Raw genomic sequence first — 12160 nt, forward strand, 5'->3', positions numbered from 1 at the left:
TGTGTGCGTGTGTGTGGCCTGTATACTCCCCATGCTGGCTTATCATACTGTGAAAGACTAAATATAAAGGGGTGCCTGACTGACTTTGTAACCAGCATCGTCCACTTTAGTGAGCGATTCAAGACAGTTGTCTTCCCCTCATCACCTGAATCGTTTTCTGGTTGACGCCAGCAAATGTACTGTCCTGCAGAATTTGTGCTGGGACTGCATGTGTCACGAATAAGCTAAACCACTCATCCTGAGTGTGAAGCACAAACTTGGGGAAGGACATGAGGCTCCTGTCAGACGTGGTCTGAGTGTAGCTAATTGACAACAGCTGCCTTTGTTTGCCACCAGCTAGGGTCACTAAATCAGCACCCTTGTAACTCCACTAACCTCCCCTTGTCATCACGACCTTAAAATAGGGCCCTAAATTTGCAGACAGACAGGCAGGGAGGGGACAACTGTCTGGGAAAACCAAGTCCCCTGAGACACAAAACTGAGCCCATTGTCTCAGCGGTCCCCTAGAAACTGCCTGATACTAGCCAATGGTTCAGCAGATGCCCAATGACAAAAGCCAATCAGAATAGAGAATTTAAAATATCCAGGAAGAATAGAATGCAACTTGGTTGTGTTTTCTCTTCAGTTTTAGGAAACATTTTTATTCTGTGATGGTATAGATTTTTTTTTTTTATTCTTTGACAGAAAATATTTCCACTGGTTATAAGGTCAAGCACCGGATAAACTTTTGTTTAAAAAAAATTTTTTTTAAAAAGGAGAACAGAACATAAGAAAACAGACAAACCAACAAAAATGAATCCCACTTCAAAAGCTTCACTGTGCACTTTGATTATCTTTCTCTGAACCCCAGTCGGGGGGGGGCGGGGCTTCAGTGCAGCTCTGCCTGACTGATAATAACCTACATAAGACAACACAATGTTGGATTGCACGTTCTTCAAGTTTCTAGTATAAACATCTAAAGCATGTGTCTTCAACTTGGGACATCGCCTTCCTGTACCTGCTTTTCTGTGTTACATAAAAAAAAAAAATTCTTCTGTTTAATCAAAGCTTATCTCTGAAGGTTTGGAACAGATACACAAACAGTCCCAGTTTATCAACTCCAAACATTAGCAGAAATGCATTTATTTTTTTAAAACCACACATAAAATGGGTTTTCGGTTCCATGGCCAGATCTTTCCTTCTGCCTTTTGCTTAGCTGAAGAGTTTGGTTAAAAAAAAAAAAGACCACCACCTGAAATTGCTGGATGTTTACTCTGGTGTAAGTGCTTCTTACTGGCCATCTAGAAAGATAGCCACAGCGGTCATGTCTCTCCGCATGCCATTTGGTTTCCAAATTTCTGAGCAACTGTATTGGTGCGCAAACACATAGCCCAAAACTCATGTTTTATGTGTGGTCTCCATCAAAGCACTCCCTTGCTTTTCCCTCCCCTTTCTCCATTCAAAAAGACTATAAAACTTAAAAATGGTGGACTCTATGTCACTCTCCCCTCCACACCAACTTTGGTCTCTGGTTTTGATCTGTGATGTTACCTTCTAACATATGGCAAATGAAAACAACTATCTTCCAGCAAAGCAAGAAAAGTTCTCTAAAATCTGTATAAAAGCAAGCCTTTCGTCTTCTTTTAAGACTACATATAATCCACATCGCTCGTGGCCACTCTATAACCCCCCTCCCCCCCTAACCCCTCAGCAGCAATCTATATGGAGGAACACTCTGGAAGTAAGTGTCCACTGTCTTTTTATGCTACATTGTTTTTGCTTTTTGTACAGAGAGGGACAGAACAGACACTTGACATCATCATCATCATCACCACCACCTCCTCTTGCATTTAACAAACAAGCTAGGAGTAAACAAAAGGAGATGTTCAGACATGAAACTGCAAAAACAAGAGAGAAAGGAAAGTGATAAAAGAACTGACTGAGGAAATAAAGACGGAAACAAAAAGGTTAAAATGGGAGTGTTTGTTGTCGTCTTCGTCGTCATTTGTGTTTTTTGAGCTTCCGTTAGTCTGAGCTGGAGTTTAGGTAGCAGCAGGGTCAACCTGAAACTCTGAAGTGTCCTACTCCATGTCCTTCTGTCGTTTCTTCACATTCACAAACATTGAAAACTTCCTTGTGCAAATCAAGCAGTCTTGAAAAAGAATGCCCTCCGAAATTGTTCTTGTAAAAATATATATGTATAGCTCCAAGGTGGCTGACGTGTGTGTTGCAGCAAATGTTTAATTCATTTCTATCTATCTATCTGTTTCTTGTCTGGTTTTGGGGTTGGTTTGTAGTTTTCAACGCTGCCCCCCCCCCTTCTCCCCCCTGAGGATGAGGAAGTTAGCTTGTTGTCTATGTGGGGGTGTGGCCGGGTGGGTGGGGCTCATCTGCGTCCGGAGGGCATCTGTGCGTAGACAGGGTAGGCAAGGCGCACATTGAGTGAGTCATTGTGCTGCACCAAGGAGGTCTGGTGGTAATGGAGCACCAGGTCCTTCAGACTGCTGTACAAGTTGTAGGGTTCGGCAAAGCCGTAGCCGCGTGGTGTACTGTAGATGACACAATGCTTCACCTCACCTTCAACACTAGCGTGACACAGACAGAGAAAAAGAGAAAAAGTGAGTCCTCCAAAGATTAGATCTGAAAAGCAGTGTGCATGTAGGAAAAGCAAAGTTGTTGTGATGAACAAGCTAATAATGGTAGACTAAACTCATAGTGGACTTTTTTTTTTTTTTGAATGGATCTCTGGGATTTAGGGTGGTCAAACACCAACAAAGTTACCAGGATCACCATAGATGTCAGTAAATTAAACAATCCTCATGATTGTAGCTTTAAGAAGAATTTTTACATCCAAAACAATTTTGCCGCTTTGACTAGTAAAGTCTTGGTATTACTGGGGCTGCAAAGCACTACCTTCCATCCATATGTTAAATATAGACCAGAGAGCAGTAGCAAAAAAAGGCTGATATTATTTTTAAGATGCTAGTAGTAATTCTGAAGCCCTAGTCAATTTTAGTTTGGGGTTAGGGTTAGAATCACAGTGGGATCAGAAAAAAAGTTGTCACAAAAGAAGTTCTGAAAAGCAACACTTCTGATAAACTTTGGCTCCTTTCAGACTGCAGGTGTTGAAGCTCAGTTCAGATTTTTTTTTGTTGCTCTGACCATTTTTTCCCCTCCATGTTTACAATCATTTTTGAAACTGACCCATATCTCATGTCAATGTGAACAGACGGTGGGAGATCAAACACCGTCTCTCTTGCAAGCTCTCAAATTCAGCTTTGAATAGGGATAACTCTCCAAACTGATTTATATCGGTGACTATGCTTCTTTTCTACTAACTGCCATCAGCATAATTTTTTCCCCAATAACTTCTATCAAAATCTCGCCCCACTTTGGACTGTAGTTTTGCTGAGGCGATAGCCTGCCCATCCCATTGACTTGTCCCAAGAAGTGTGACATAAAATGTACATGAATTTTGACTTCATCATACAGACACAGAGTTGCATGCTGAATATGCATCTGCTCTAGCATGTGTGACAGTTGTCTAAATATTAACAGAAAAGACTTGTTTCTATGAGGTTGTGCTCACACTAAAAAAAATACATGAGTTTTGTGTTAAACATGAGGATAGTAGTAGAAATGTAGTGGTGATGTTGATTTGGCATGTATTCTGCTGTACTTACACTACAGAGCAGGCGTAGCACCCTTTTTTGCTGCTCTCTCGGATGAGGAAGGCCCCATCTGGCTTTCCAAGGAGCAGCTCCTCAGCCTGCGTCCTATTCAAGTCCCCAACAAACCAACTCTTCTCATCATAGTGGGGTAAATTCTCATCCTCTTCACTTACAAAGTACCCTCTGGATGCACACACAGGCAAACAAAATATGCAAAAGAAAGTGAGATGGTAGCACGGTTCACACAGAGAAGATATGGTACGCAAGGAGAACTAATTGCAAAGTGTTAAACATATAACACAGCTAGCTAAATTAAAAAAAATAAGACCTGATGAGAAGACACAAGTATAAACTTACTCATCAGTATTCTCATTCCTGATCCCCAGCCAGTCGTTAATTCGTTTTTGACGGACTCCTTTGTGATTGAGCCAGCTGCAGAAAAAAGGGGGTGAGAAAAGGAAGGAGAGAGGAGATTGTGTCAGTGTTTGAGAAAGACAGCAGAAATAAGGCGCCTAGGAATCACTTTAAAAGATCTCCTTCATTTGTAATATAATCCCTCTATGGCTAAAGGCATAGCGTAAAACTAAGCAAAAATTAAATTGGTAAGTCATGCACAACTGTCTGTAAAGAATCAATATTGTGAGGGGGACATCTCTGTTAATGCTATTGGACATATTCATAGAAACCAGAGCCCCGCACTTGGGAGATCACACAAGGGAGCGCCCCAGCTAAAAGGAAACATGAGTTTCTAATCTGGAAATTTGCCAGATTAAGTCCCCTCCCCCTCACATTACACATAGACAGGGTATGATTTGTGGGTTGCTGTGTGTGTGGGGGGAGGGGGGGGGCTAGGAAAGCTCATAGGTGTCAACCAAAGAGGCTGGTGGGTTTAATGGACATTAATCATTAAAATGCTTGATGTTCTTTTTAATAAACTGAGTCACTCCAAAGAAGCCTATGATTTGGATAGGCTGATTCCAGATCTAGTTGGAATGACCCCGACCCCCCAAATAGTAGTAGTACTTTATTTATTTAAAAGTCAAACCCCTTGGACCCCATCATCAAATGAAATAACATCAACTCAAATAAACTAATAGCAAACTCTAAGCCCTGTTCACAGAATGTGTTGATCTTGTCAGTATCATATTGTATTCAAACTAGATGCTAGGCTATTGTCTTGCTTCTGCTATCATCAAGACAAGTATTGTTCTTCAATCCTGTTTGGTGTTGTGTGCTATACTTACACTAGATACTGGTCCCTAATCTTGCGGAGCTGAATGAGGTCTGGCTTCAGGCTGTTCATCTTCTTGTCTGTTTCACGGTTGTCCAAAGCTTGTGTCTTCAGGTCCTGCTCCAAGCGCACCTTGCTGTCATGGATCTCGCCCAGTCGTGACTTGAGCTTTTCGTAGTTCATCATGATCCTCTCTATCTCTTTGTCGTTGCCCTCGCGGCGGAAGCGTTCAATGTACTCCTTGCTGTAGCGCTCCTGTGTGTGGCACTGCTCCTCAAAGATCTTGATGGTCTCATTGAAGGCCTCAATGGCTGTCCTCTTCATCTGAATCTCCTGAGAGGGGGAAATGGAGTAGTGGGCAGGAAAGGGGGGATAGATGGACATGTTGAGTCATAGGAGTTAGTGAATGTTAAAAGCAGTGATGGACACAATTTCTTTTTTTTTGCCTCAGCTAACTACCTTTTGAGAAAATGAACACCTTCCACTGAGAATTATGTGAAAATGCCTTTTTGGACAAACTTTAAACACCAGGCCAAATTTAAGTGAAAGAACGTCTGCCCCCCCCCCCCATTGTAACCTGTCAATTACCCCACTCTTCCGAGCCAGGGAGGGCTGCAGACTACCATGTTCCTCCTCCGATACATGTGGAGTCGCCAGCCACTTCTTTTCACCTGACGGTGAGGAGTTTCGCCAGGGGAATGTAGCGCGTGTGAGGATCACACTATTCCCCCCAGTTCCCCCTTCACCTAGACCAGGCACCCCAACCAGGACACATACCCACATCCGGCTTCCCACCTGCAGACACAGCCAATTGTGTCTGTAGGGACGCTCAACCAAGCTGGCAAAAGAACGTATTTAAATTTCACAGTAATACCTTAAAAAATGTTTTGCATGCCAACCATAATGTGCCAGTCTACCTGCGATGTCTTGGTGTATTCTTCGTACAGCCTATCGTACTCTTTGCTCTTCTCCTGGTACTGATTGTGGTATTCCTGCAGCTTCTTTCCAACAGCATCAATGTTATCCTCCTTTACCAACTGGTCCTAAATAACCGAGGGAGAGAAAGAGAGTAGGTGTTAGAAAGAGATGCACTGAGAAGAAGAGAGGCAAAAGAACAAAGAAGAAGCAAGAAAACAAAGGAAGAGACAATGAAGAAAAAAGTATGATGGGAACGAGAGCTGTTTAAAGTTGAACAATGAAAGTGTGTATGTGCTCATATATTAGTGTGCATGTGCTCTTGCTCTCTCCAACCCGGATTTTGCTTACTAAGAGCAACTTCTCAAAAGGCTTGTTAATAAACCACCCACAATGCCATGGGTGTCCGGTAAGGTGTACAGCGGAAGGCCATACACTCTCAAACAGTGCAAAACTGAGTAATGAATAGCATGGAAAAACGAGTAGCGATAGCGAGGAAGGGAATAAATGTGCGGACGGCCTTTCTGACATGGCGGATGGGTACAATTATTTAGGAAGAGTGCCACAGAGGCTAGTGAGCAGGGCAATATTTCCACTGCCTCGTATCCTGCTGCCTCGGCACTTTGGAATAGAAACATCCGACACAAGCCACCAGGTGAAGCACCATTTATCAGCAGGAGAAAAAGACAGAATGGAAATGAAAAAGGGGGAAAAAAAAGAAAATGAACTGACATGATGACAAGTTTTAACATAAAGGAACACAGGAAAGAGAATACATGAATATAACGTGCGTGTCGAGTTAATAGACGTATTACGTATAAATGACACTGTAGATGTGATAGTGTGTGTCTATACCTGCTGGTAGCGGGAGATGGGGTACATGAGCTTCACATCCAGCTTGGTGTTGTACTGGGCCAGGGACTCATGTCTGTAATGGCTGATGAGCTCCACAACTGAACTGAATGTCAGAGGGTCGGAAAAGCCGTACTTCCCATCCCTGTGGTAGATCTTTATCAACTTATTGTTTCCCCCTTTCCTGGAAAGAGAAAAGATAAAGATGGTGAGCACGGAGGAGAGGTGAGGTTGAACGCATCTTCTAACTATAATGGAAGTCTCTACAGTAAAACGATAGGGCATAATGTTCTTTACCTGAGCATAACTATTATATCGGTATCAATTTTCACATCGTCACTGAATGAAGTCAGGGGCTTAACAGTCCTCTTCTGTTTTCAATTCAGTGTTCATCTGTCCTAGCCATTTTCAGTTCCTCCCTCTGTCTGTTGTTTCTGTCTTTTCTCCTTCTGTCTAACTTGGGGAATGTTACTTTTAAAAACTTGAGACCTACTATCTACTCTCAACCCCATTTCCCTTAGCAATTACAGACTAATCTCTAAATAACCACTCTTGGGCAAGGTTTTGGAAAAGATGATAGCTAACAAACTGGATAGTTTTATGAGTAGTAATGCCCTCTTTTGGGAATTTTCAGCCTAATTTTAGAACACTTAATAGCACCAGAACAGCCGTTCTGCAAGTCACAATTGACTTGCTTTTAGAGGCTGATGCGGTTAAATCATTGGGTCCTCCTTGGCTTTCTCTGAACAATCTGTTATTTATGAATCCCGTCTAAGCTTTGACAAACATGTAAAGGCAGTTATGGTGTGGTGTTTTTGAGATTGTGCAGATTCATATCTTTTTGTCTTTTAGTCTCCGTGAAACTCGTTCAGTGTTTCATGTCATCTCATATTGACTCTAGTAGCTCCCTGTACACCTGTCTAAAGATAAAGATAAATAGTCTCAGGCATGTCAAAAATGCTGCAGCAACACTACTGACTGGGACTGAAAACAGCGTATTACCTATTATGTACCATCCATCCATCCATTATCTGAACCGCTTATCCTGTTCTCAGCGTTACGGGGATGCTGGAGCCTATTCCAGGAGTCATTAGGCAGCAGGCAGGGACACACCCTGGACAGGCTGCCAGGCCATCACAGGTATTATGTACCGTTTAAGTTATTGCCTAACAGTGCAGTTTAGGCATCATTGCAAAATTTAACTGAATGTTTCAAAGAAAGGTTTTAGTCTAATGCTAAGTTATATCTCTTTGAATCCCCTCTGAGCCCCAAACAGCCTGCGATCCTCAGGCAGGGTTACAGTTGTTATTCAACAGCTGTAAGATGAAGACTAATGGCGATCACTTTCTCTCTATTAGGGACAATAGGCACTTGAACGGCTAGCTCAATGATGTCAGTTTCGCTAGGCTCTGGTTTTAAGATGCTGCACTCAGCACTCTTCCTCTCATAGTTTTCCTCTCATAGAATGAAACTGTCCTGCTTTGTCACTGGTTTACCTCAGTGTGAGTGTGTAGTCGCCCTGCATCTTCGTGGAGGCATCCCGAACAAGGAAGGTCCCATCCGGCATGTCTCTGAGCTTATCATTCACCTCTTCCCTGCAGTGAAAAAAATAGAGAGACAGAGAAGGAGCAGGAAACAGGGAGAAAAATAGTGGAAATTAGATAACCAGGGGCAGCCACCATCCTATTAACAATGGCAGACTTTCCTCCTGCGACAACACAAAACCGTGGGCATCCACACACATAAAAAAAAGGACACTCATGGAGAGGCTTCCTGTGAACCTTCCCTCCAGACAGCCGGGCTTCAGAGGCCTCCCTGTCTGTTTGGAGACCCGCCTTTATTCCGTCTCCTGTCATTCCCACTCTCCCTCATGCCTTCCTTTTACTTCCTCTCTCTCTCTCCCTCCCTCTCTTACATTCCTCTGACTCTCCTCCACTCTCCCGAGCTCCATCAGTTTCCCTCTCTCGGTCTGCTCAGCTTTTAATATGCTGAGGGACTATGTACCCCCCCCCCCCACACACACACCTCCAGCTTCAAAACTGATGTGAAGGAGCTGAAGCTGTGTGTATGTGCCTGTGTGTGTGTGTGTGTGTGTGTGTGTGTGTGCATGCGCGTGTTCACGTTCACGTGTAACTGATGCATCGTAAACCCTCCACCAATAAAAGAGTTAAGCAATTAAAGAATTGGGGTAATAGGAGTATGGGTTAAAAGCCTTTGTGACAGGATAGACCGAGTGACGCCAGGGACATTTAATCTGCTCAGAGCTACCCATGACAACTCTGTCCAGGAGTGTGTGTGTGTTTAAAAGTGACAAGACTTACAGACTGCAGTGTATGGTGGGGTTATCACCTAGGTGTGTGTGTGTTTGTGTGTGTGCTAAGCAGCATTTGCCCGGTAGTAGGGTTTTTGGAAGTGACTAATCCCTACGATCAACAGCTACTGTATAAGGTAAGTGAAAATTGTTGGAGTTGAATCAAGGACTGTAACAAAGTACCACGGCCACACACACTGACACACAAATTCAAACGCCCCTTTAAGTATGCAAAATGCAACCAGGGCACAAAATATTCAAAATGGTGTAGGGACTGATGTTTGTTTGTGTGCGCACAAATTATTTCATCCTAAAAATCAAACACTGAAATGCAAGTCACAAAATAAGACGGCTGCATCGGTGCTTATATGAATGGGTGTGTGTGTGCACATGTGCACTTGCATCCTACCTGGATATGTCACCCCAATACCATTCGGCCTCTTGCAGGGAGCCTCCTGCCCCCCCTTCTTTTGCCCCATTACTGCTGCCACCTCCCACCCCCACTGTGGAGGACTGCTGGGGCTTGGCTGGCTTAGGGGGAAGAGCTGGAGGAGACAGAGAGAAAGGCAAGAGAGAGAGGGATGCAGGGAGAGGGTGAGAGATAAAACCGTTTGTTAGTAAAAAAAACAACTACATTATTCATATGATATTCACAAATGTTATATCATTCACTTTGTTGTGAGTTCCTTCTCTTGTCAAGCAGTTCTGCCATAAAATGGTCATCGGTTCATCCTGACTGGCCTATGGTGTGACTCACAAAGTACACGGAATAGATTTTTCTTTATTTTGTGGCACAAATCTAGAAAAATCACCGTTTTACCATGTTCAGTTCAGCTTATTTGGATCTTCATCTCTTTCCCACTCACACACACTCAATATGCTAAGAATAAAATATGAAGTGTATTCAATTCCCCCACGGAGATGTAATAGTGATATAGTTAGAGTCCATATTGTCATTAATCACACAAGGAAATAATGTCATAACAAACACACACCATACATCACTGGATTAATTACTGTGTGTGTGTGTGTGTGTGTGTCTGCGTCTGCCTGCCTGCCTGCCATGTCCTGTTGTAGATTGTGGTGTGGAGTACAACTGCCATTGATTCGTTTATATAGTCTCTCTCCCTCTTGTTTTTACCCTTCTCCCGACTATATTCCCTTTGGTTGTTTGTACCCCAGCTGTTTTATGAACTGTAGTGAATGCTGGTAGTGACTGAGACTCAGGTCTGGGATCCGGTCGTGGTGGATCTTGCTTTTCAACCTCCGGTTCAGTTTACGGATCTAACATTTATGACTATGATCCTTTTTTGATAACTTTACTAGATGTCTTAACTTTAAGATTAGCTTATGCTTTAGAAACACACACACATGCACACAGACAACATGTGGACACAATAAACTGACAGACACCAAGGAAAAAGATGCCTGTAACAATTCCAGCATGGATAATTAGCCTGTTTTTTGCAGGTCGCCAGTAAAACGGTGACTAGAATGTGATCTTGAAACTAGGTTAACGTTATATTGTTCTACGGAGAGACAGGGGTTTTGAAGTCTCACAGTAAATTAAGTCTTAGTGAGTGCCAAACAGTGAAAAGAGAGTAGCCCTTGTGTTCGCTGCAGTTGCCTGGGCCAAGCATAGCTAACCTAGCCGTGTCCTGCGCTATCTAGACTGCGCACACATGGAAACACACGTGCATAAATGTGAGCCGACCACATGTTTTAAAAGCATATTGGCACATCTGGATACAGTTTAAGAAGCTGTAGTGAATACGCTTGAACTTTCCTACGTCACATGACAGTTTACAGTTCTGCTCAACAGGGTCACACGCGTGCACGCATGTACACACACACACAGATAATCACAGAGAATCAGTGTATATAGTAGCCTTTCAAAGGGCATCAGTGTTTATGCGTTTGTCATTAAATACCATTGGAGAAGCCTTCACGTATATGTTTCTGTCATTATGTGCATGTGTGTGTGCGCGCGCGCACTACAGTGACCTAGGACATTCTGGTCTAGGATAGCCTCAGAAACTACCAGACTGCACGCACATGAAGACAAGAGGCAGCGCTGAGAGGGGAATCCCACATTGCACAGTGGGAGGTGAATAAGGCTGGCAAATGATATTTAATATGGTGTGTGTGTGTAAGTGTGAGAGATATCTGATTGCTCCCTTTCCAGGAACATGATTATTACTCACTGCCCCAGTAACTGTCCCTTGTCACTTCATTCATCTCATTCTGCTTTGTGCCACTGTAGCATTTAACCTGACCTCCCAGATCCTATCGCCACAACCACTACATGTGCAGTTAGACAGAACGGCGTTCACGTGTGTGTGTGTCTGCCAGCACGGATGTACATATGCATATATGTATGACTACGGTGTCCCGGGGACATTCTGGTCAAGGGTGACCTGGTGTTTTATCCATTTAAAGTTCAGTGCCTGTAGAAATTAAGGGTTTAACTGTAAGTGTGCATGTCATATGTGAGCTGAATATTTTAAATTACACTCACAAGCAATACCAGAGGTCCATAATAGTTTAATTTTTTTTTCATAGGCTTAGAGAGGTTAAAAAGGGAGGAGTGACACCATGGCATTGAACCCATTAACAAACTATACTGGAAAACTAGACTGAAAATAGAAAGATACAAAGTTGATTTCCAAAGCAAAGAAAACTGTGTTTGATGTTGTTTGCATGGATACTCCCCCCCCCCCCTTCCATTAACACGAGCTTTTGTCCAGAACATGTTTTTAATTTAAAATGAAAATATTCAACTTCCCCAACACTCACTGGGCTAACTCACGAGAACCAGTTTGTGCCCTTCACTTGGCACATGTGGGCACACGCAGATAGCGGAGGGGTGAGCAGGTTGTATCAGTAAAAGAACTGGCTGCTTCAGCGCTCACACTGAAAAACCTACACGGTCCTCCTCCTCCCACTCTTCTGCACATCCAGCACACACACACGAAATGCTCACCTTACTGGGTGTGTAAACTGGTAAAAGTGCAGGCTTGTAAGCAGTGTATATTTGGTGCCCCATCATCCCTGCTCCCCGACTCACACATACAGTAACACACATGCAGACAGCAGATGACACAGCGCTCCATAAAGGAATGTGGGGTGCAGGAGCAGCCAGTGTGCAGGAGGAAATGCCTGGGCAGAATCCTCTCTATCCATTCCCACTTGCTTGTTTCT

At 43.3% G+C, this 12160-nt stretch overlaps 1 protein-coding gene across 3 annotated transcripts in view; it reads right to left on the minus strand.

The window, feature by feature from the left end:
- Positions 1 to 598: 598 nt before the first annotated feature.
- The window catches only part of pik3r3b (phosphoinositide-3-kinase, regulatory subunit 3b (gamma)), a 272303-nt gene continuing 260741 nt past the window's right edge, over positions 599 to 12160 (minus strand). For all 3 annotated transcript variants that reach the window (XM_056278061.1, XM_056278062.1, XM_056278063.1), the window contains 8 exons: positions 9369 to 9504; positions 8145 to 8243; positions 6652 to 6832; positions 5799 to 5924; positions 4895 to 5214; positions 4008 to 4082; positions 3663 to 3833; positions 599 to 2564 (listed from right to left, as the gene is read on the minus strand). In XM_056278061.1, the coding sequence (XP_056134036.1) occupies positions 2366 to 2564; positions 3663 to 3833; positions 4008 to 4082; positions 4895 to 5214; positions 5799 to 5924; positions 6652 to 6832; positions 8145 to 8243; positions 9369 to 9504 (1307 nt within the window). In that variant the 3' untranslated portion in view covers positions 599 to 2365. The remainder of the gene's footprint in view (positions 2565 to 3662; positions 3834 to 4007; positions 4083 to 4894; positions 5215 to 5798; positions 5925 to 6651; positions 6833 to 8144; positions 8244 to 9368; positions 9505 to 12160) is intronic.

Source organism: Lampris incognitus, chromosome 3, assembly GCF_029633865.1.
Source record: "Lampris incognitus isolate fLamInc1 chromosome 3, fLamInc1.hap2, whole genome shotgun sequence".
NCBI lineage: Eukaryota > Metazoa > Chordata > Actinopteri > Lampriformes > Lampridae > Lampris > Lampris incognitus.